The sequence below is a fragment of the Lagopus muta genome, chromosome 23 (genome assembly GCF_023343835.1).
Source record: "Lagopus muta isolate bLagMut1 chromosome 23, bLagMut1 primary, whole genome shotgun sequence".
Taxonomy (NCBI): domain Eukaryota; kingdom Metazoa; phylum Chordata; class Aves; order Galliformes; family Phasianidae; genus Lagopus; species Lagopus muta.
In genome coordinates, this window is record NC_064455.1 from 2,299,727 (window position 1) to 2,323,726 (window position 24,000).

At 65.3% G+C, this 24,000-nt stretch overlaps 1 protein-coding gene across 4 annotated transcripts in view; it reads right to left on the bottom strand.

Annotated features, from left to right (window-relative positions):
- Window positions 1–9,258: 9,258 nt before the first annotated feature.
- AHDC1 (AT-hook DNA binding motif containing 1) overlaps window positions 9,259–24,000 on the bottom strand; it is a 43,158-nt gene continuing 28,416 nt past the window's right edge. For 3 of the 4 annotated variants that reach the window (XM_048969051.1, XM_048969053.1, XM_048969050.1), the window contains 4 exons: window positions 15,989–16,151; window positions 14,622–14,662; window positions 9,471–14,515; window positions 9,259–9,363 (listed from right to left, as the gene is read on the bottom strand). In XM_048969051.1, coding sequence (XP_048825008.1) covers window positions 9,513–14,515; window positions 14,622–14,662; window positions 15,989–16,151 — 5,207 coding nt within the window. In that variant the 3' untranslated portion in view covers window positions 9,259–9,363; window positions 9,471–9,512. Of the gene's footprint in view, window positions 9,364–9,470; window positions 14,516–14,621; window positions 14,663–14,752; window positions 14,847–15,988; window positions 16,152–24,000 lie in introns of all 4 variants that reach the window. The other variant, XM_048969052.1, reaches the window with a different exon arrangement.

Sequence of the window (24,000 nt, forward strand, 5' to 3'; positions counted from 1 at the left end):
TGCCTGGCACTGGGTCCTGGGGAACCTAATTTGGGGTTACTGGGTCTACTCAGCATGGAGATACCAGGCCCAGAATGGCTCAGCATGGGGATACTGGGCAGTAGGGCGCTTGGTACTGGGGGTACCGGGCACAGGGGTACACTTGAGCCTTGCTCACCATCCTGCTGGTCCTCAGCAGGGGGGGTATCAATGCTGGGGACCCCCCCTTCGGTCTGCCACACAGCATGGGTTGCTATAGAGCAGTAATCCTCCGCCTGGATGAGACACCCTCGAGGTGGGGGGAAGGAAGAGAGTGAACAAAGATTTCCATTGTCCCAAACTGCAGGAGCAAATACTTGATCAAAAATTAACAGTGCGGTGCTCCGCTGCCGCAGCGCTTCTGTCTGTGCACCTGGAGCATTAAATCTTTCTTCCCCTGCCTGATTACAAACAGGAACGCTGGGTTCATTTCTGCCTGGAGAAGCTGGAGGTGAAATGAATGGTGTGAGGTGCAGGCGGCTCTGCTGGGGGCTTTAAAATGGATTGCTCCCAAATCCAGCCAACCCAGGTATTGCGGTGCTGGACAGCAGGGTCTCACCTCCACCACCGCCTCCTTTCGCACCTCCTGGTTGAGATGGGCACCTGCACGTGTTGGCAGTGCCTCGTTCTCGCCTGTTTTGCACCTCTCACATGCACAGAGCCCCGGGATGGGATGCCCAGCTGCAGCCCCCACCCACCACCAACGTCCATGGGTGCAAAGGCATGGGGTGGGAACGAGGACGGGGCCTCAAGGCGCAGCTGGAGGCTGTGGGCTCCAGGTTTTCCAGGCTGCCAGCCAGCCGTTGCCTTGAAGAAGATCTGCTTCTATCTCAAGGTGTCACAGCCTCAAGGGAACCACCTAATCTGTATCTGCGCTGCAACCTTTATCTCTCCCCGCCTGTGTGAGAGGCTCTGTTTATAGCTGCCGAATAATACCTGCTAAATTGCAGGATCCAGCCCCCCCGCCGTACCCCCTGACACTTGTTTCTCTGCAAGAGGGATGCTCTCGCCTGCCAGGTGCTGTTTTCTGGAAAGAAATGATGCTCTGGGGGCCAGGGACAGGCAGCCAGGCTGCTCCTGCCTCTTCCCTGGGTGGGCTCCAGCAATGTCCGAACCCCCACTCACCTAAAAGGGCCCTTCTCCACATTGCTGCCCCTCTGGCTCCATCCCACCCCTGCTCTCCTCAACCTGGGCTTTGCTCCTCGTTAAAATCAGACGGCATCCAGCAGATCCAGCCTCATCTTTCCTCACTCCGCAGACAGGGATGAGCAGAAATCCTTGGCTGAAGAGATGAGCCCCCAGCTTATCTTGTGCTGTGCTGCCCAGCCTTGCATGGGGCCGTGGCCACGTCCTCACTCAGGGATGCTGGAGGGGGGGAGGGGGGAGCATTGGGTGCCTGTCCCCAGCTGGCTGCCCCTGTGCTGTCCTTGCACACAAAATGGCTGAGTAGAACACAGCATGAAGGCAGAGCGGCTCCAGCTGCATCCCTGCAGGAAGGGAGCCAGGGCTGGCAGCACCAGAGCTGCAGAGATGCTCTGGAAACAGACACACGATGACATGCTCTGGGCTTGTCCTGCTTCTCGTGAGTCGCAGCCCTACCAGCATCAATCTGGGCTGCAGAGGGAAGAGGATGTGGGGTGCACAGGGTGCTTAGGGTGCATGAAGTACCCAAGGTGCCTAGGGCTTGCAGGGTGCATGGGGTGCAAGCAGCACTGAGGGTAGTGGGTGCACACGGGATGCATGAAATGCACAGGATGCATGCTGCATTCAGGGTGCATGGAGACATGCAACTCATGAGGTGCCCGTGGTGCATGGGATGCACGCAGCACACGGAATGCACAGTGTGCACAGGGTGCTTGGGCTGTATGAGGGTGCACTTGGGGTGCACAGGGTGCCTGTGGTGCATGGGATGCAATGCAGAACAAGGGGTGCACAGGGTGCCCGTGGTGCATGGGATGCAATGCAGAGCAAGGGGTGCACAGGGTGCCTGTGGTGCATGGGATGCAATGCAGAGCAAGGGGTGCACAGGGTGCCTGTGGTGCATGGGTTGTGTGCAGCACTGAGGGCGCACATGGGATGCAGTGTCCCTGGTGCATGGGATGCATGCAGCACGTGGGATACACGCTGTGCCCACGGTGCATGGGACACACAGGACACACAGGGTGCTGCTGGGCAGCTCGGCAGCGGGCAGTGGCTGTGCTGCTGACATTTACTAATCAGCTCTAACCTCGGCTGCACACCCGCTCGTCTCGCTTGCTGTCTTGTCTCCATGGAGACTCTGCAACCTTTGCTCACTCGTTAATGGTATCTCAGCAAACGAAACTCCAACGCCACCCAGCCTTCCCCTCCCGGCCCCGGTGAGGGGGAGCATCGCCCATGGGAGCCATCCTCCCGCCACCCTGCATCCCATCCCCTCCTGCAGCCGGGGATGAAAGGGACGAGGCCTTGCTAACGAAGGGCTGAGCCTCGCTGGGCCGAGCCGAGGGCAAGTTCTGAGGGTAGGCAGGAGGAGGAGGGCGAGCGGCATCCTCCAGAGCTGGGGATGCTAGGGCTCAGCAGCACTGCTGGGCTGCAGTGCAGCCCTTCCTGGTGGGTATATGGAGCACAAAGCTTGGGGCAGCAGCCATGCATGGGGTGCCCCCCGTGCCCCCACCCCAAAGCTCAGATCCCGCTCTGTCGCCGCCGTCCTGCTCTCTCCGGCTCTGTTTTCAAATTAACATGGGAAAGATGCCCATTACCTGCTTCCAGATAATGACTATGATTAGGCAGAGCTCTGCTGCCAGCCGAGATCTGAAGGATTTCTGTGCACTCCAGCAGCGCTTGCCGGTGCAAAAACAAGAGCAATAAAGTGTAAATAAAAGACTAAAGAAAACAGCACGGTCCATCAGTGCAAGGGTGCGCAGAGGCAGCTCCATCGCTGGGCTTTGTGTGCTGTCAGTGGCTCCAGCCCCATCGCAGCCCAGGTGAGGTTGGAGCTGGGGCTGCCCCACTCCCACACCCCACGTCTGAACCCGGATCAGCCTCCGGTTGCTCAGAACTGGGAGGGGGGGGGGGGTTGGAAAGAGGGAAACAATAAATAAATTGAGACGTGCGCTTGTTTGCAGTGGGAAGGAGTAGGTGAGCTGCAATGTAATGAGCAAGGCTGGCCTTGGGGAGCTCCTGCCTGGCCAGAAGAGCTGTGGAAGGGATGAAAAAGCCAACCCCATCTCCAGAGATCTCTGCGCAGAGCGCTTGTGCCATGCTGGTACCTGAGGTGCCCAGCCCTGCGCCCTGAGGCTGGTGGGCTTTTCTGCTCCTCAGAAAGATGCTGGCAGCCCCACAGGGCAGGGAGCAGCGCACAGAGACAATGGGATGGGACATGCTGTGCTCTGCTGGCTGTGTGCCCCTGGCTCAGCCAGAGCATCCTCCTCTCCCTGGGCAGGGTGGCAGAGCCCTCGCTGGCCCCACAGGCTTCTCTTGTGGCCCAGTGCAGCGTGACTCAGCTCAGCCTTCATCCCTGTGAGGATGAGGATGGGCCAGTGAGGGGACTGGTGATGTCTGTGGTGCACCCACGGGCACATCCACAGCACATTCATGGCTGGGCATGGGCGCATCCCTGCCAAATGCGTTGTGCATCCATGGCTGCAAGCGTGGCACCTCCATGGCACATCCATTTTGTATCCATGCCACATCCATGGGCGCATCCATGGCACATCCACAGCACATCCATGGCACATCCATTGTGTATCCATGGCACATCCATGGCACATCCACAGCACATCCACAGCACATCCACAGCACATCCATGGCACATCCATTTTGTATCCAGGGCACATCCCTGGGCGCACCCGCCCTCCCCCAGCTGCTCCCTCTGACTCAGTCACTCAGGGCTGAGCTGGCAGTGGGGGATCGCTCACCTCTGGCCCCACATCACCCCCATGGGAGGGACATGAGAGCCATGGGGCAGCCCCCAGATCCCCATCCCAGGTGAGGTCACTGTGGTCCCCCTGCCCGCAGTCCATGGGCGAGGCGCAGGGCAGCAGCTAATCTCTGCTCTGATTAGGCACAGTTCCCAGCAATGGAGGTTTCTTCCTTTTTTTTTTTTCCCTTCTCCCCCCTCAGTGATAACAAATAATAATATAATCCCCTTAATCCCTCCCCGAGGAGCCGGCGTGCACACCGAGACAGGAAGCGCCGCGCTTCTGCCACCGCTGATAACTCACAGCAGTCCGGGCCCTTGGAAAAACAAGCGGTGGGGTTGGCACCAAACCCCACACAGCTCCCACCCCAAACCCCACACGGACCCCAACCCATTGCCAGCCCCACGTGGGCACGCCTGGCCTCGCTCCTGCTGCTTCCTACAGGACAGGGCCACCACCAACCCGACAGCTCTGCCCTTGTAGGACCCAGCTGCCCTCCCCACCCCACCGCCTCCATGACCCTACAACCCTCCCGATGCCTCCTGCTCCCCCTGCAGAGAAGCCCCCCCAGGGGCTGGGCACCCCTCTGCTCCCCACAGTGTTGGGGATGTGCTGAGTTCCCCCACCCTATGGGGTCAGGACCCCCTGTTGCAACCCCAAAAGCAGCACTGCCTCCCGCCCCACTGAGCGGGGTGTGGACACGCTGATGTGGGGTTCCCCATCCCTTCCCAGTCCCTGGGTGTCCAGGGGAACCCAAACCTCCAGCTTCCAAACCCCACTGCCCTGCTGGAGGTTGTGCTTGAGGTGGCTGCGCAGCCCCCCCGACTCCATCACCCAGCAAACATTACTGCCAGCCTGGCAAGAGCCTTCGCTTCCCTCCCCTGCTCTCCCGGCCCCCGCTCTGCTGATCTCAGCTCCTCCGGCTCCAGCACGGCTGTGAAAATTACCAGAGAGTGAAGATCTGTGTGAGGCTCTGTCCTCCCCTCCCACGGCCACACAGCCCCCCTCTGCCCCCCGGGATGGGTGGTTGCAGTGCTGCCGTGTGCAGGGATGTGGGGCACAATGGGGTGTGGGGATGTGAGGGGGACAGGGGGCTGCAGGGGGGGCATGGGGCATATGGGGGACTTGGGGGGGCATACTGGGGACATGGGGATGCTATGGGGACAAGGGGATGTATTGGGGACATGTGGGGACACTGAGGACATGGTGACACATGGGGACATGGTGACACACTGGGGACATGGGGATGTTCTGGGGACGTGGGGGGCATGGGGACATGGGGACACATTGCGGATGTGGGGATGTACTGGGGACATGGGGGCATGGGCGCACTGGAGATACGGGGGTGCACTGGGGGCGTGGGGACATGATGGGGACATGAGGATGTAATGGGAACATGGGGGTGCACTGGGGATGCGGTGACACACTGAGGACATGGGGGTGCTCTGGAAACATGGGGACACACTGGGGACATGGGGACGCGCGGGGACTTGGGGATGCACTGAGGATATGGGGGAAGTACTGGGGACTCGGTGACACATTGGGGTCGTGGGGATATACTGGGGACACAGAGGGGCACAGGGGACATGAGGGTGTACTGGGGACATGGAGACACGATGGGGGATGTGGGGACACTGGGGACATGGGGGTGTGCTGGGAACACGGGGACACACCGGGGGCACAGAGACCTGTTGGGGACCTGGAGCTGCACTGATGTGCTGGGACACATTGGCACGCGGTGGGGTGTGTGAGCAGCATGGGGACGTTGTGGGGGGACACGGCAGGGAGGTGGGCACCACACTGAGGACGTGGGCACACAGCAGGGCAGCCGTGCCCGGCGCCAGCAGCGCTGCGGGTTCGCAGGGTGCCGACCGCCCCGGTTATTTGCACGGCGCCAGGCTGGGCTTGATTAAAACAGAGGCAGGGCAGAGAGGGGACGAGATGGCTCAGGGGAATGTTAATGGGCTCCAGAGCTTTCTGCCCGGCTGGGCTGAGTCCAGCACGTGGATACGGGGCTGACGGGCACGGCTGCGTCTGGCTGGTTGCGGTGAGGGGCTCAGCGGGACCCCAAAATGGGGAGGGGGTCCTCCAGCACCGCACTCACCATCACACCCAGAGTTACTGCAGGAGGAGCGGAAGGAGCACAGAGGGGGGGTTGCAGGAGGGGGGGGGGGGGTGGAAATAGCTTCCCAGGGCCTGGCCCTTCCTCTGGGAAAAGCAGCACTGCAGCTGAGGCCCTCCCTGCAGTGGGGGCACCTCCAGCAGCCCCTGCCCACCCTCCCTGTGTCGCAGTGGGGTCGGGGATGAGGGTGGCATGGCTGAGAGCTGGGGGGGTTTCGGTGGGGCGATGCCAGCTGCGCCAGGCTGACGTGGGGAATGGCCTCCCTTCCTCGTTAGCTGTGATTAGCATGTCAAGTGGGTGAGCTTCGTGGGTATGGAGGACGGGAGGGAAGAATAATGGCTTCAATTTTCTTCACGGCACTGCCATTAATTTGAAGGAGAGGGGGGGGGTTGTCCGAAACCCCCGGGTGGCACCGTGCCCCCAAAATGGCATTGGGGCAAAATGGAGGGACTGTGCCCTCCTGCACAGTGCAGATCCTAGAGTTTGGGTGGCACTGAGGTGGGCACTGCTACCCAATGGGTCCCCACAGCTCAACCTGCGTGTCCGTGGGATGGAGATCATCCCTGGTGGTGGCAGTGGGATGGGGATGCTCACTGGGGATGGGGTGGAGGTCTATGGGATGGAGGAGGTCCCTGGGGATGGGATGGACAGCGCTGGCATGCAGGTGGTGATGCTGCAGACCCCCGGATGCCAGCAGTGCTCTCCTATCCCCTCCACCTTCAGACCCCCCATGCTTGATCCCAAGGACCCTGGGGGCACTTTGGGTGCTGCAGACCCCGCAGAGCAGCCCTCCCACCCCCCCACTTTGCGCCCTGCCCCACAGCGATGCCTCCTCCAAACCCCAACCTCCTGCACCTGATGGGGGGGGGGAGCTGCTGCCCACCCTCCTCACTCCCAGCATCCCGACCCTACAAAGGGACGTGAGCTGAGCTCTGGGGCACCCTTCCAACCCCATACGCCTTTATTTTTGGGGAGGGGCTCCCATGGCACCACACAGACACCCCCCCCATGGTGCTGGCTGCGCTCCCCCCGCACCCCCTGTCCATCAGTATGCGCTGTGTTCTGTTCCCCATAGCAACCTCTTCCTCCCCCCCCCCCCCCAGACCCCCCCCCAGCACCGCCCTGCAGCAGGCTGTGACCCCCCCATAAAGGATGCTGCAGGGCTGAGCCCCATCCCTACAAGCTGGGGAGGGGGGCACCCATGGGTGCTGGGGGGGCACCGTGCTCCCTGGAGGGACGGAGATGCTCCAGGTGCCCCCCAGGGCCCTGCTCACTGCCCCCCTCCTCCCATAGGCCGCAATGGGGCCGAGCCCCCCCCCAACCTGCCCCCCAGCCCCCAGGCAGCCGCACGCCACAGAAGCACGGTGGATGCGGGGTGCAATATACAAGACACGATTTATAATAAAACATTATATACAATAAATAGGTTATTGTCACTTTGTGGGCTTTTTTTTTTTCCTTTTTTTTTGTTTTTTTTTCTCTTTTTTTTTTGTCTCCGTGTCCGTTTGGTTTCTTTTCTCTCCTCTTTCTGATCCGTAACAAAGTTTCCTCAGTGCACAACGATGGGATTCCGCCCTTCTCTCCGCTTCGTCCCCTTTTCCCTTCAGCTTTTCGCCACCATCTGATGCTCTCTCCACATTTCCCCCCTTTTTATTTCATTTTATTCCTGTTTTTTTTTGGGGGGGGGGGGTCGGGGATGGATGAATTTTTTTGCCTTTTTGCTTTTTTATTTCTTTTTTTTTTTTTTTTTCCTTTTTTTTTTTTTACCTCAAAAGTATTATTTACAATTGCTGGTTGGTTTTTATTTTTTTTTGTTTGTTTGTGCAGAAAACGAAACTGAATAAAAATTCAAAATAAAAATAAAAAATAAGAATCGTTTCGAAATCCGAAGAGTTTTTTCCCCTCTGCTTCTGGCGGTGGGGGGAGGTGGGGGGGGGGGGGGGGGGGAGAAGCGGAGCCCCCTCCTCTCTCTCCTCTCCTCTCTGCTCTTGGGGCCGGCGGAGGGCATGGGGTGCGCTGCTGGGGGGCTGTGGGGAGAGGAGGGGGTGGGTGGGCGTCCCCAATGGGTGGCACCCATGTCATGGGGGTCTGGAACGCCCCCCACCCCCCTCCCACCCGGCACCCAGGGCAGGGTTCACCCACAAGCAGTTTGGCACCCACCCACCCAAGGGTTTGGCACTGGGGTCCCCTTCTGTGCACCCACATGGCCAGGGTTCTGGTAGCCATGTGCCCCAGGGGTCTGGGGTCCCCGTCATCCCGGTCTGGAGCCCAAACACCCAGGGGTCTGGGGTCCCGTTCTCTCCCCTCACCCAAAGTGCTCAGAGGGCTGCTCACCCCCACCTAACATCCACGTACCCAGGAATCTGCCACACTCCCATACCTGGGGCTCTGGGGTCCTGCTCACCTCCATCCAACACCCGTTACCCAGGGCCCTGCTGCCCATCCACTGAGGGTCTGGGGTCCTGCTCACCTCTACCCAGCACCCACATACCCGGGGGTCTGGTGCCTGTTACCCAGGGGTCTGGGGTCCTGCACACCCCCATCATCATGCACATAGCTGGGGGTCTAATGCCCATCAACCTGGGGGTCTGGGGTCCTGCTCACCTCCATCCAACACCCACATAGCTGGGGGTTTGACGCCCATCTCCCCAGGGCTCTGGGGCCCAGGTCACCTCCATCCAACACCCACACACCCCAGATGTGGCACCCAGGGACCCCGATCCCCCCCCCCCCCATACGGCACTTACTGGGCGACAGCTGCATCTCGGGGTCCCACGGCGAAGCTGCCCGAGTCTCCAGGCGCTCAGCTCTCCGCGCTCAGCACCATCCGGCACGACAAAACACCCCCAGCAAGTGAGCAAATGGGAGGGAAAAGAAAAAAACAAACCAGATCCCCCCCCCTCCAAGGGCGGCCGAGGGTCCCCACGGCACCAGGGAGGGGGGTCCGGGCCGCTGCCCCCCCGTCCGTCCGTCCGATTGTCCTTCTGCAGGGCAGTCCGGAAAGCAGCGCCGGGTTGGGGTGAGACGGAGCGGTCGTGGCACGAAGGGGGGTGGGGGGAAAAGCAGGTTTGTCTCTTTCTTCCTTTTCTCTTCTTCCGTTATTTTTTTTTTTTTCTTTTCGTTTCGCATATTTTATAATTTTTTTTTTTTGCCTTTTTCATCTTTTTTTTTTTTGCCTTTTTTTTATCTTTTTTTTTTTTTTCCTTTCTTTTTTTTTTTTCATTTTTTTTCTTTTTTTCATAAAAAACAAACAAACGGTTCCAATCCCAGTTAAATACAGAACTTGAAAAGTGTTCCAGAAAAAAAGTGCTGGCTAAATTACCTCTGCAAGAGAAACACAACACGGGGGGGGGGGGGGAGGGGAGGGAGGAGAGGGGTGAGAAGGGCCCCCCTGTGCCCCCCCCCCGCCCCCAGCATCACACCTCACCTACCCTGTAACAAAACCTCGCTGTCCGCTCGGCACGTCAGTGGCACTACAATGAGGTGACCGTAAACGTGTCCTCGGGGTGCTGCTCCACCATCGGCCCCAAGAACCCGCTCTTCTGGGCGGGCGCCATGACGGGGTGCCCCTGGGGTGCAAACGTGGGGTACCTGTAGTTGTCCTGCAGCTGCAGCATGGAGTCCCTCGGGACGGGGGAGATGTTCAAGTCATTGATCAGGGGACAGGCGTAGGGGCCGCGGTGGTGGGCGCGGGACATCTCCAAGGGCTCCTTCTCGCCCTTGGAGGGGTGGGGGCCGCCGGGGCTGCCCAAATGGGGGTTGAGACACGAGGGGTCCGTCCTGCCCATGAAGTCCACCAGCATGCCGGCGCCCGCCTTGCCGTCGTACGAGGAGGGGCTGCGGGTGCTGGCGGTGGGCGAGTACCAATACGGGGGGTTTTTGCAGCTGGGGGACTCGTAGTGCGGCTGCGGCATGGCCAGGTCGCGGCACGCCACGTGGGGGCCGTGCGGGAGAGCCCCCCCCTGCATGCTGTGCTTGAGCGAGTCGCAGGCGGGCAGTTTGCGCAGCTCGCCCGCCCGCAGCTCCTCCTTGAAGGCCAGGGTGGGCGAGCAGTTGGGCGAGAAGGCTTTCTGGAGGCCGGCCTCGAAGACAGCCTGCTGCCCGGGGGCCGCCAGCTGGTGGGGCAGCGCGGGGAAGTGCTTGCCCTCCAGCTCCGGCTGCCCCAAGCCGGGCGAGTCGCTCTGAAAGCCCTGCACGAACGTCCCGTCCGACGGCGTCGAGGGGTTCATGGAGTAAGGCCCGGCGTAGTCGCAGGGGTCCCGCTCACCCACCCCGAAGCCCCGCGACTGGGAGGGCAGTGGGGACATGCTGCTGTCCCCGCTGTAGTAGTCCAAGCCCAGGTCCGTGCTCTCGTGGAAGAGCGGGTTCACCGCCTGCGCCTTGCTGGGGAACTTGGCCTTGCCCGTGCCCCGCTCCTTCTTGGAGGCGCACGCCCCGCGTGAGCCCCGCGGCTGCCGGGGCCCCGTGCTGCGCTTGGAGGGGTAGACGGAGGAGGAGGAGGACGAGGAGGAGAAGCTGAGGTGCGACGCGTCAAACATGTCCACCTTCTTCCGCCGGCCCCGGCCGGGCTTGGAGTTGCTCTGGAAGAGAACGCTCTGGTTCCAGTTGTAGCCGGGCGCCGAGGACGCCTCGTTCCAGTCCATCATCAGCTTCTCCAGGCTGGACAGGCTGGACTGGCCCTCGCTGGACGAGGCCTCGCTGTTGGCGCGCCGGTATCCGGCCGGCTGGTTGAACTGCGTGCTGTCGGAGGACGACTCGGAGAAGGTCTCTGACACCGTCTGCTGCTTGGCCTTCTGCGGGGTGTAGTTGGAGATGTCCAGGATGACGTTGGGCTCGTTGAGGTGGCACTCGAAGCCCGGGTTGTAGAGCTGGCTGAACGCCTCCGAGCTCCACTCCAGCCCGCCGTAGCCCTGCCGGAACGGCCACTGCGACGCGCTGGGGAACGGCCGGCAGTTCTCGGGGGAGGGCTGGAAGGAAGCCGATCCTTTGGGCACCATGTAGCCGCCGGGAGAGACGGTGCTGGCGCGGCTGTCGCAGCGCAGCGGGGTGTGCGAGGCGCTGGAGAACTGCCCGCCCTCGGCGCTGTTGAAGAAGGAGGCTTTGCCCAGCGGCAGGCTGGGCCCGGCGCTCTGCTGCGCGTAGCCGGCGCTGTGCGCGCTGCTGGGGGACGAGGGCAGGCTGCTGCCGCTGCCGTAGGCGAAGCTGCAGTCCTTGCTGGCGGGGCAGTCCTGCGCCGGGCCGTACTGCTTCCCCGGGGGGAAGACGCCGGCGGGGGTCACGCTCTGCCCAGTGCCGTACCCACCGTACTGCGGGTAGCCGGCCGTGCCCCCCGGGTGCGCGGTGGGCGAGCGGGAGACGGTGGAAGGGGGCACCAGTTTGGGGAAGGCCTCGGCGCTGCGGCACTCCGAGGAGCCCGCCTGGCCGACGCCGTAACCAGCGGTGGGGCGGCCGGGAGGGAAAGCCTGCCGGGCCTGCATGGCGGCGTGGAAGGCCTCGGCGCCGGGGCCCGCAGCCGTGGGCACCTTGCCGCCCCGTGCTGGGTAGGCAGCCAGCCCGCCACGCTGCGCCGCCACGGCGCCAGGGGGGGCCGCATAGGCAGCCGACTTGCGGGACTCGGAACGCGAGGCTGAGAGGGCGAAGTCCAGCAGGTCGGAGGAATCGTCCGAGTCCAGCAAGGAGCGGAAATACCCCGTGAAGAGGCTGTGCCGCTCCTGGCCCACCTCGGCCTGCGAGGAGCCGGCGCCGCTCGCGTAGAAGCCGGCGCGGCCCGAGGAGCCCGACTCCAGCGCGGCGGCGTGGAAAGGCCGGGCCTCGGCCCCCTGGTAGCCGCAGTTGCGGCCGGGCTGGCCGGTGGCATGGCCATGGTGCGGGGCCCAGGGGCTGCCCTTCTCCCCGGCCCACTCGGAGGCACTGTCGCTGAAGCTCTGCCCGGGGTTCTGCTCGGGGAACAGCACCCCGTTCTTGCGGGTCCGCCGCTTGCGCTTGGGTTTGCCCACAGGGTCGGGCTCCGGCCGGCCCCTCTTGCGCGGGTGCACGGGGTCGGCGTGCAGGGCGGCGGGCGCCTTCTTCTTCTTGCCGATGCCCTCAAAGAAATCGCTGAAGGAGCAGCGGGAGGCGCGGGCCGCGTGGGCTCCTCCGCGCCCGCCAAAGCCGCCCGCCTTGCCGCCGCGCCGCCGGAAGCCCTGCACGCGGTGCAGGAAGTGGGAGATGCTCTGTGTGTCGGGCGCCTGGTGGATGGACTCGGGCTCGCTGGGCGTCCAGCAGCGCGGCGGGGAGCAGCGCCCTGAGCACTGGCTCTGCCGGTTGAGGAACGCCAGCTTGGCCAACACGTCCGAGTAGTCGGCCTTGCTGTCGTTGGTGTCGGCGATGTAGGAGGGCTGCGGCGAGGCCAGCTTCTGCTTCCTCCTCCTCCTCTTCTTCACCTCCGGGGCCGGCTCCTTGGGTTTGGTCTGGCCCAGCAGCAGGTTCTTGGGAGGCCGGCCCCGCTTGCGCTTCAGGATGATGGGCATCTCGCCGGGGGGAAAGACCACCACCACGTTGCGCCCGTTGTTCTTCATCTTCAGCAGCGGCGTGGGCTCCATGGAGCTGCTGGCCGCCAGCTCCTTGCCTTCCAGGTTCAGGTTGCTGCTCAGCGACGACACCTTGTAGGTGGTTTTGTTCCTCCTCCCCAGCGACACCGGGATCTTGGCCATCTTCACCACCATCTTCCGCACCCCCCGGCACTTGCTCTTCTTCCCCGCTGCCGCTGGGGTCTTGGGCACCTCATCGGGCTCCAGGGCTTCAGGGGGCGGTGGGGGGGCCAGCAGCGGGGTGCCGGGCTCCTCAGGCCCAGGGGGCAGCTCGGCGGGCAGGGCGAGGGGCAGGACGCGGCTCTCGGGGACAACGTCAGCCCTCCTCCCTCGCCCTGCCCTCCTCCGGCGGCACAACATCTTTGGTTTGTCAGTCCGGCGCAGCGCGTACTTGCGGTGATCCTCTCCGCACCTCCCGGCCCCCCGACCCCCGCAGGGGCCGCGTTTCACCACGCCGCTCAGCGGGCAGCCCCCCAGGCGGGGCTGCAGGCTGTGGGGCCGTAGGGGATCCCCAGTGCCCGGCTGCGCTTCCAGCAGCTCCGTCACGGGGCCCAGCGGCTGCGGCTGCAGCAGGGATGGCTCAGAGGGCAGCAGCGGGGCTCGCGCCTCCAGGAGCTGCGGCTCCAGCGCTCCGGGCAGCGGCTCCAGCGTCTGCAGTCCCAGCGGCTCAGCCAGCGGCTCCAGTGACTGCAGCTCCAGCGACTCGGAAAGCGGCTCCAGAGACTGCAGCTCCAAGGATTCAGAGAGCGGCTCCAGCGACTGCAGCCCCAGCGGCTCCAGGTTCTGCAGTTCCAGCGACTCCGGCAGCGGCTCCAAGCTCTGCGCATCGAGCAGCTGGGGCTGCGACTCCAGGGACTGGGAATCCAGCAGCCGGGACTGAGAGTCCAGCTCTTGAGCCGGGAGCAACTGGGGCTGCGGCTCCATCGGCTGCGACTCCAGCAGCTGCGTCCCCGGGCACGCCAGCGAGGCCAGCTCGTTGAGGATGTCCGCCTCGGCCAGCTCGGAGTAGTCGCCGGAGTCAGGCTGTGAGCACCCCGCTTCCTCGGTGGGCGCTTTGCCTGAGGCTGGGGGCTGCGGGGCGCTTCCCCCACCGCCCTCACCCTCCCCGTCGCGGGCCGGGGGCCGGGGGTGCCGCGGTGGCTCGACTTTGCAGAGCACCCCACGCTCCTCGGGGCTGCGGATGCTGTTGGCCAGGGAGGGCGAGGAGAAGAAGCTGTACTGCAGGTCGCGGTCGGCGGGCAGCAGCCGGCCGTCCTCGTGGCCACCGCCGCTGCCGCCGCTGCCGCGCAGGCTGCCGCAGTCCAGATGCACCCCGCTGCTCTTGAGGTCCTCGGAGAGGCGGTTGAGGTCCTTCATGATGTCGATGAGCTGCACCACGGGGTGAAGGTTGATGTGCCCGTTGCCGCACTTGCTCCGGAGCAGCGCGACGATACTGTCGACGTTGCAGCGGCCCGAGGCCAGCGTCGCGTTGGGGAAGGTGTCGGGTGCCCGATCACGGGCGGCTGCTTCCTCCGCGCTGCCCCCCAGGATCCGGGGTTCTCCGGCGCAGCCCAGCAGCTCCTCGGCCTCCTTGGTGCTGCCGTGAACGCCCTGGCACCGGTCGGCCGGGTCGCCGTGCAGCAGCGAACCTGCCTGGTGCTCCCGGCTGAGCGCCGGGCACGAGCCTTCAGGGAAGCTGAGCACGCTGCAGGATAAGGCTTTCTCCGCCGGGCAAGCGGGGGGCTGCTGCGCCGGGTGCCCCGGAGGGTAGAATTTGGGCTCTCGGACGTAGTCGGGCGAGCCTCGCACAACGCTGGTCGTTACCACTGGGCCCGGGGGCTTCACGCGCATCCTGACCTCCTCCTCCCCCGCGTGCCGCTGGGCTGAGCAGGTGCTGACATGGGGGTCGGGGAAGGTGAGGCGGGGACCTGGGGGGGCAGAGAGGGACGGTGAGGATCCCGCGGCACCACCCGCCCCCTCCCCGCCCCCTCTCGGGGTGCAGACCCCCCCCTGCCCACCACGGGCACGCCTTACCCTCGGCTCTGCTGCTGCTTCTGCTATTGCACTTGAGCTCTCTGCAAAGGAAGGGGTGCAGAGGGTTAGCCCCCGGTGAGGGGGACCCCGGTGCCCCCCCGTGCCAGCACCAGTCCCTGCGAGGGCCGTACCAGGGGCCGTTCCTCCCCGGGGTGCTCCCGAGCCGGCACGGCCGGTGCCCATCACCCTGGCGCGGGGCAGGGGCTGGGGGAGGCCGCCTGCGATCTGGGGACAGAGGGGATAGGTTGACCGGCCCGTCCGCGGAGCCGGAACGGATTGCGGGACCGAGGACGCTCGGTTCCACCTCCCCAGCCCCACCCCATACGCGCAGCCCGGGCTTTGCGGCGTGCCCCGGGGTGCCGGGTTACGAGAACGGGGCGGGCGGGGGCCCTGCGGCCGCATTGCCGCTAGGTGTCCCCGGCGAGCCGCGCTGCCCGCCCGCAGAGCTGCCCGCCACGGCACGGCACGGCACGGTTCAGCTGGCCCGGCACGGCGCGGCACTGCATGGCACGGCACTGCATGGCACGGCTCAGCACTGCACAGCACGGCACGGCACTGCACGGCACGGCTCAGCACTGCATGGCATGGCCCAGCATTGCATAGCACGGCACGGCAAGGCATGGGGCCGAGATGGGGTCGGGGTGGGCAAAAGGAAAGTTCTTTGTTCGAGGGCAGATGGGAGGCAGGAAGCTGTTGGTGCATCCTTGGTACGAGGGATGGGGTGCCCAATGGGGTGCTGTGGGGGGTCTGGGGGGCTTCCCCTCGTGGCATGCCAGCAGAGGGGACACGGGGACGTGTGCTGGTGCAGAGAGGACGGCCCGAGGGGGTGAGGCACCAAAGCTGGGGGCTGTCACCCCATCCCCACCCCCCCGCCTGCAAACACAGCTCACGGAAAGTCGAGGCTGGAAAGAGTGAGCTCAGCTCCTTGGCAACCCCGGCCCAGCGCCACCGCGTGCTGCCCCCCCCGGCCCCCAACTCCGTACCCCTCCCCGCTTCCTCCCCTTCCCCCCCGAGGCCACCCCACGCACAGCTGCTACCCTAAGCCAGCTGCAGTGGGGCAGCACATGAGGTGACAGCAGCCACAGCGTCCCCCCGCCACCCCCGCATCAGTTTCCCTCTGCTGTGAGTGGGTGGCACCGCGGGGACACCTCTGAGCTCCACACGAGGACACGGGGCTCTGGCACCCAACAGTGGGAAGGGGCACCCAGCGCCCCCCACCCCCTCCCATCACCCCACAACCCCCAAAGCTGGGGGACCCACTTTGCCGTCCCCCTCCCACTGAAGCGAAGCAAAGCGGTGCGGTTGGTTCCCCCCCCCCCCCCGACCCTTCTGCTGCCCACCCAGAGCCGAGGATCCCCCCGGGCTACCTGGGCCGCGGGTGTTTGCAGTGCAGGTTCACTCGGAAGCCGCGTTCGGGGCCGTCGCCGTCGCTGCTGGGCTGGCGGGGGCCCTGGGCACGTGGGAACCACTCTGCAGGCGGGCTGGCACCGTTCTCCAGTGCGCCGGGCTGGCAGGTGACCGAGCTCCCATCTGCCGAGCAAGCACAGAGACCCCCACGTGTCAGCCCATCGGCCCCGCAGCGCCCGGGGAGCCCCGCACAGGGCACCATGGGTCTGTCCACGCGGGGTGGGACATCTTGTGAGGGTCTGGGTGTGGGTGCGTGGATTTGCACTGATCCGTGCTGTTCCTGCAGCTCCCATGACGCCGGTGGTCGGGGACCCCCGGTGCAGGCGCAGCCCCCCGGCACGGTGCCGTGTGCCACAGCCCTGCGTGAAGCTCTGCCTGCTCCCTCCCTCCCCCAGCGCACACACACGCACACACACACACCCGGCTCGCCGTGATCCAGGCTGTTCCCGGTGTCTGGATTAGCGTGACAACTTATCAACAAGGCAGGGAAGGAGAATTCAAACCTGTCAGGCTGTCCTCAGCCCCCTCCCGTCTCCCCGCTCTCCCGCGGGCGCAGCGGCGCTGGCACCGGGCGCAGCCCCGCAGAAACGCGCCCCTGTTGCTGCCGGGTGTAGAGTTACACCGAGGGCAATGTGGAGCAGGAAAATATGTGCTAGAAAGACCGGTCGAGTCTCTGATGAATCTGCTAATGTGCCCGGAGCTGAGAGCAGTTGGAGGGGAGTCAGGCAGGAAGGAAGCAAACAGGAGGTTTTCCAGAACAGCCGCTGGGAGCCGGTCCTCGCCGCACACGCTGCGCACGGCTCCGCGGGGAGAACGGGGCACAGCCGCGTCCCGCGACCCCGTCCCACGTCCCCATCCCGCGTCCCCACCGCACATCCCCCGCTCTGCGCCCCGGGTGCCGACGAGGGCTCCGCGGGGTACCCAGACCTATAGGGGCGCACGGCCCTCCCCACGCCGGCACGCCCTGGCACACGAGGACGCGCACCGTCAGCCCCGCACCGCCCCGCGCTGCTCTCCTGCCCTGGGCCGCGCGGCCGGGGACGAAGCGCTGCCCCCCACGCAGCGCCCACCCCACAAACCCACCTGCAGCCCCCCACCCCGAGCCGTGGGGCCGGGCAGCGCCCGGCAGCCCCCAGCAGCACCGGGTCGCGATGCTCGCCGCGCCGCCGCGCTCACTTTCACCTCCTCTGCTCAGCCCCAGGCAGCTGCCACATGTTTCGCATTAGGCGCTCTGGACTTCGCCATTCCTGGGTTGCTAGCCAGGGGTAGGGCCGCTTTCCTTCTCTTTTTTTTTTTTTTTCCCCTTTTTTTTTTTTTTTTTTTTCCTTGTGCTGGTTACAAAACACCATCCGAGACCACACAAGAGAGGAGGGATGGAGGGAGAGAGATGGATGGGAGCGGCGCTGCGGCGGGCGAAGGGGAGGGGGGGGGGGATAGAGAGCAAGGGGGGGGGGGGGACTCACAGCCACCCCTGCATCCACCTCCTGACCCCTGGAGCCTCGCAAAGATAACAGCCCCCGAAGACTGCTGACTCGCCGCGCAGAAATCCAATATCCGCGCCTGGTGAACTAATCGACTACCTGGGCTGCCACCTCCCCTGCCCGGCCTTAATCCCGCTGCTGCAAAGCTTTAATTAGTTTAACGGTTTCGGGCTCGGCTCAGGCTGCGGGCAGGGTGGCACGGCCGTGGGGTGGGAGAGGTGGCAGCAGGGGAAGGGGTGGCCGCGTCCCTCCTGCCCCCCCCCCTCACCCCCTCCACCGCCCCCCTCCGGGGGCTGCCGGCGCCCAGACCCTCCCAGAAGGGCTCTGTTGGCAGCGCTGCGGCCCCGCAGGACGCGGACGTGGGCTGCTGCCCGGCTCTGAGGCCACCCAGATGTCGGGGTGGGGCCGGAGATGCCACCGGGAGACGGGAGGGGACCGCCACACAGATGGGGACGCGGCGGCCCCACATCTCCCAGCAGGGTGGGCAGCGCTGGCCCCAAATCCACCCCCCCCCCCCCTCCCCATCCCAGAGGGACACGGGGACGCGCTTTGCACGCTGGGGGTCACGTCTGCCCCACGCACGACGTGCTGGGGGCTTTGCACACACACAGACGTGGGGCTCTGGGGATGTGCCCCCCCATTGCACTCACAGACTCTTGCACACACACCCTGCACAGCCCTGGGCTCTGCCTCTCCCTTGCACACACACACAGAGGGGGCTCCCCCCCTTGCACACACACCATAGGGGCGCCCATCCTCTGTCCCCCCTCCCCCCTTTTGCCCCCATCCCTCGCACGCTCTCACACTCGCGCTGCTCTCTCACACACACCCAGCCCCCCCCCGCCCTACAAATCCCCCCCCAGCCCATCCTGCTCCTGCTGACACCAATGGAAAATCCCCTCCAGTGACAGCTTCCTGGCAGGCGCTTGCTGAGGGTTTCCGTGTTCCCCGGCCAGCCCCCCCCCCCCCCCCCCATCCCGCACCACGGGGGGGGTCGGGCAGACCCCACTTCACCCCACTCCAACCCCAATGCCATCACAGCCCCTTCCCCAAAGCACACGGCTCCCACACCCCAGAACCCCATAGAGCATCCCCAGTGCCACCAGTGATGGGTTCAGACTGGGGATGCTGGGGGGGTTGGCGCTCCTACAGACGTGCAATGCTGTTCCTTCCCACTCCCCCCCCCCTCGGTTTCACCCCCTCCATTGGTAATGAGGAGACAGAGCAGATGCTGCCTGCGTTTCATCTTAGGTAACGGGTCCAGGGAGCTGCTCCACTGCCCGTCCCCATTTCTGTAGGGCACTGGAGCAGAGGGGTTTTGGGGCACCCCCAAGGCAGGGGGCTGGCAGGGAATGCTCCCCCCATCACGGGGCCGGTGATGCTGTGGGAGGGAGAGGGAACCACCACAAAGGGTTTGGCTGCTGGGGGGGCACAGGCAGCACGGAGCCGCGGGACGGGACAGGGGGAAGCCCTGCATGAGGGCATCCTGGGGGCCTCGAGAACTTGGGGGGGCTCTGGGACCCACAGGACAGAAGCGCTGGGTACCTGCGGCTGCTGGCAGCCCCCAACCACACCCTGCTGCTGCAAGGCACGGTGGGAAAATCCCTGTGCCAAAACATCTCTGAGATCTTGGGGCTGGAGGGGAGGCAGGGAGCCTGTGGGCACAGATGGCACAGCCCACACTGCTGGGGTGACACAGGACTGGGGGGACGCAGCCGTGGGGACACAGCCCTTCACCTGGCCATGGCACGGGGGTCTCCTGCAGCGCAGACCCCCTCCCCACCCACCTCCCTACGACGACCATTCCCCCGTAACAAACCCTCTCCCCGTGCCCTACAGGTTTGACACCGCACTGCACGCATCCCCTGCCCCCCCCCCGGGAGCCCCAGGACCCCTCCCCGACGGCCAAACCCCGACGGCATCCCCAGCCCGGGCGCAGCGCTCCTCGCACCCCATCCTTCTGCCCCCCACCCTTCACCCCGTAGGGGTCCCACTCCCCTCTCCAGCCCGGGGGGGGCCGTGCTGGGGCGGGGGATGGGTTCCGAGGGTTGGTGTTGGGGGGGGTCTGGGGACGTGTGGCTCTCGACAGATGGACGACAGCGACGGTGGCACCTCGGCCGGCTGGAGCCGAGCGCCGCGGTTCAGCGCTCGCAGGGAAACGGGCTAAATTTAGCCGCTTCCCTCGGTGCCAGCTTTGTTCCCCCGCCCCGCTGAGCCGGCGCGGGAGGCAGCAGCCGGCCCGGCCCCCCCTCCCTCGGCCCCCTGCCCAACGGGGGGGGTGACGGGGACACCCCAACCTCCGGCCTTTGGGTGCCGGGTGCTGCAGCCGGGGTTCCGCAGGCGTGACCCCACGCGGCGCCATCCCGGTGCCACGCAGCTCCGCGCGCCCCCCGCCCCGCGTGCCGCCCGTGCCCCCCCCCCCCCCCCCCCCGCGCTCCCGCTTATAGCCCAGCATGACTCACGGTCCCTGCCCCGCGCCCGGCCACGCCGGGTCAAATCACACCGCGCCACCTTCGCGGAAACCCCGCGGCCTCGGCGAGGGCTTTGGGGGACAGAACTCCCGCTTCTCCCTCTCACCCCCCCCCCCCTTCCCCCACGCAGCTGCGGGGCCGCGGAGCGTTGCGGGTTAACGGCGAGCGGGGCCGGGATGCTGCGAGGCCGGCAACATTTGGAAGGCGCCAGATGGACGCGTGCCCGCGCCCAGGGCTCGGGCGGCACGGCCGATGTCCCCCAGCACCGGGCCCGGGGGCCGCCCGCAGCACGAGGGGGGTGCGCGAGGGGCCGGGGGGCACCGGGCGGGACCCAGAGGGCGGCGGGACGCCCGCACCCACCCGCACCCACCCGCACGCCCCGTGGCGCTGCGGAGCCCCGAGCGCTCGGCTCCACGGGGGGAGGCAGGGAGCCAGGTGTGCCGGGTCACCCCCGCCGCCCCCCCGCGGCCCCACGGGGAGCAGCCAGGTGTGTGCGGCTCCGGTGGGGCCGGGGGTCCATAACGGGGTGGGGGGGGGGGGGGGAGGGGGGGAGCCGCCAGTTGCCTCCCTCGGCCAATTTTAGAAACTGGCCAGACAAGAAAGGCAGAGGGCTGGGCAGGATTTACGGCCGCGCTGGTGGCGGGGTGGTGTTTCTTCTTTTTATTTTTCTCTCTGAAGGTTTTTCTGTTCTTTTCTTTTCTTTCGGAGGCACAGAGGAGCGGAAGCTCCTGGCGGTGGGTTCCCGTTTCCTGGGAGATGTGGGGCAGCGCGGGGCAGAGCTGGAAGCGGGAGGCAGGGGGACGGCAGCGGGGCTGCGCGTGGCACAGGACAGGTGCACAGGTGCACACAGGCACACCAACGTGCAACACGGGGGCACGCAGGTATGAGCACACACTGAGGCGCACCCTCCCTCCCTGCACCCTGCTGGGCGCCCAGGCAGCACCCAATGCGTGGGGACCCCCCCTTGCCCAAGGCCCAGATGCCCACCTGCTGTATTCCTCTGGGCCGGGCTCTGAGCGCAGCAGGTGACCCTAAAATGCAATTAACCCTTTGATGATGATGATGATTACGATCGCTTTTCGAGCCTTCTCAGCACTAAGGCGGCTCGTCCTTGTAAAATCAGAGCATCAGCACTGAGGGCGGAGGGCTGGGGTCTGTGGGGGGGGGGGGGGGGGGAGGGAAACTGAGGCAGGGAGTGGGGTGACGCCCCCAAGCTGTGCCTGGGTGCATAAGGAACCCCCAGTGCACAGAGCGCCTGCGCAGGGCCCTGCGTCCCAGTGCCACCCCACCCAGGGACTGGGACAGAGGGGGTGGCACGGGGTCAGGGTCAAGGTTAGGGTCGCGCCGTGGGGCTGAGCCCCCCAAGGATGGGAATGGGGCACCCTGCTCCTCATCCCGAGGGGCTCTGAGCATCACACCTCACACACCTCCATCCACGTGTGCCCCCCCCCCCCCTCTCCCCCCCTTCACTGGGAGCATTCCATTAAAATTGGAAGAACGCAACTTGCCGGCAGAGCCCCGGCGCGGATCGTACACAGCCTGTCACTCACACATCACTTTGTAGATGCCCATAAATTGCTTCATTACCTCTTCTAATTGAGGAGAACGCAGCTGCTGTGGGGCGGTGACGGAGCTCCTTCCCTTTGAAGGATGCCTCGCTCTCCAAAGACGGGTCCGGCACAGCCGCAGAGCCCCACACCATCCCAGTAACAACAACGGCACCGTGGGCACCGACGGCAAAACCCGCACCAAAACCACGGGCACGGGGCAGGAGGAGGGCGAGCAGCACGGGGAGCCCATCCTGGTGGGGAAACTGAGGCGCAGAGCCGGAACGCCGAGCCCTGCATTACGGCCCGGGGGCACTGCAGCGACGCGGGGACATCCCACAGGGCCGAAAGTCCCTCCGAAAGTCCCTGGGGAACTTCCCAACCCCAGCAGAGGTGGCCGAGTTCCCACCAGCACGGTGACACCCGATGCCACCCCACGTCCCCATCCCCGGTGAGGGCGCAGCGCTGCGCCCCGGCCCTGCGTGGGCCCCGGCTTTGTCTGGGAGGAGCAGCGGCTGCGGCTGGGCTCGGTCCCCTTGCAGGATACTGCAGAAGGATTTACTGTATTGCAGCTTGTGCTGGCTGCAGCCCAGCGCACAATAGATTAGCTGTAGCCCAGGGCAGCACGTTGCGGGGGAAGGAAGGTGGGACTCATTCGGATGCAGATTGCAGGGCGTTTGCTGCAGTATACTGCAGGATCCGGACCCCCGCCGCCCCGCTATGGGGCTGGCAGCAGTGGGGCTGTGAGGGACCCACGCGTCCCCACGCATCGCCGCCCCCTCCGAGAGCACCCGTGGCCGCGTTCCAAAGCGTCCCCACGGCTCGCTCTGCTGTCCCCACGTGTCCCCTGTCCCCGACCATGGGGCGAACGCTGGGTGTGAAGGGTCCCCTCCCCCCCCCCGGCCCCCCGTGCCGGCACAAAGCTGGCGCAGGGAGGGACCGGTGACTGCAAGCAGCACTAATTGATCGCGATTAATTCAGCTCCTACCTCCCCGGGTGGCAGGGAGAGATGCTGAGACACAAACGCAGCCCACAGAGCTCCCAAAACGGGCTGCGCTCTCCCCCACGCACCCCTTCCCCCAAACCCGGGGGGACGAGCACCCATCCATCCCTGCTGCGCCAATGGGGCGCCATGGGGTGCTGGGAGCCCAACTCTGCTGGGTGCCACCCCAAAGGTGTGGGGGACACAGGGTTGGGGCCGGGCCCTTGGGGCCAATCTCTTTCCTCGGGGTGTTTTGAGGGAAGCTGGCAGAGGGGCTCTGTGTGGCTCATCTCCTGGTACCCCAAACCCTTGGGATGCAGGGATGGGGGCTGTGGGGATGGGGGATGGAAGGATGGGGGATGGAGGGATGGGGGATGGAGGGATGGGGGATGTGGGATGCGGGGATGAGAGATACTGGGATGGGGGACGAAGGGATGGGGAACATAGGGATGGGGGATGCAGGGATAGTGGGGATGTGGGACATAGGGATGGGGGATGCAAGGATGTGGAATTAAGGGTTGAATGGGGGATGAATGGATGGGAGGTGCAGGGATGGAGGATGTGGGGATGAGGGACAGAGGGATGGAGGATGAAGGGATGGGGAGTGTGGGGATGGGGGATGTGAGGATGGGGGGTGCAGGGATGGGGAATTAAGGGATGAGGGATGTGGGGATGGGGGAAACGGGGATAGGGGATACGTGGATGCGGGATGAAGGGATGCAGGCATGGGGGATGCAGGGATTGGGGTGGAAGGGCAGGGGGATGTGGGGATGGGGAATGTGGGGAGGTGATGCTCATGGGTACCAGAGGGGGGAACTGACAGCCTCACTGTGATGCCACAGCACCTTTGGCACCATCACAACACGCCACTCTCCTCCATCACCCAGCCCTGAGCTCCCAACCCCAAGCGCCTCCTTTTTTGGAGTGTCTGTGCGTGTCTGGTGAGGGGGGGATCAGAGAGGGGGGTATAAATCCAGTCCCCCCCCTCTCCACGGTCTGGCTTTCGGGGAGGGGGGGGGGGGGAAGACTTTGGAGCCTGCAAATTGAGGCACCATAATCCTATGTCGGATGCAGTTTCCACAGCAACAGCGGGTCAGAGGGCAGCGAGGGGAGCTGCTGCTGCGCCGGATTGCGGTTGTGCCGCAGCCCAAACAGCCGGCGGGGCGCGGGGCGAAGGCCGGGCGATGGTGGGGTGCGGGGGGCGCGGGCAAAGGCGGGGGGAGGCGGCGGGCAGCTCAGTGTGCTGCTGTCAGCAGAGATGTCACTAATTGTCTGCAGGAGCAGCAAAGTCTCGTTAACCCTTGGGCAGCCGGAGCGATGCCGCAGGGAGCGGCTGTCACCTGAGTGAGGTTGGGGATGTGGGGGTTTGGCTGGGGATGTGGGGTTCGGTGGCAGCTCTCCAAGCAGCTCGTGGGGTCACTGCTGGCCCCCCCCCCCCCCCCCCCAACCCCTCAGGGGGTGTCTGTGGTTTGGGCACGTGGGCTCTGGATG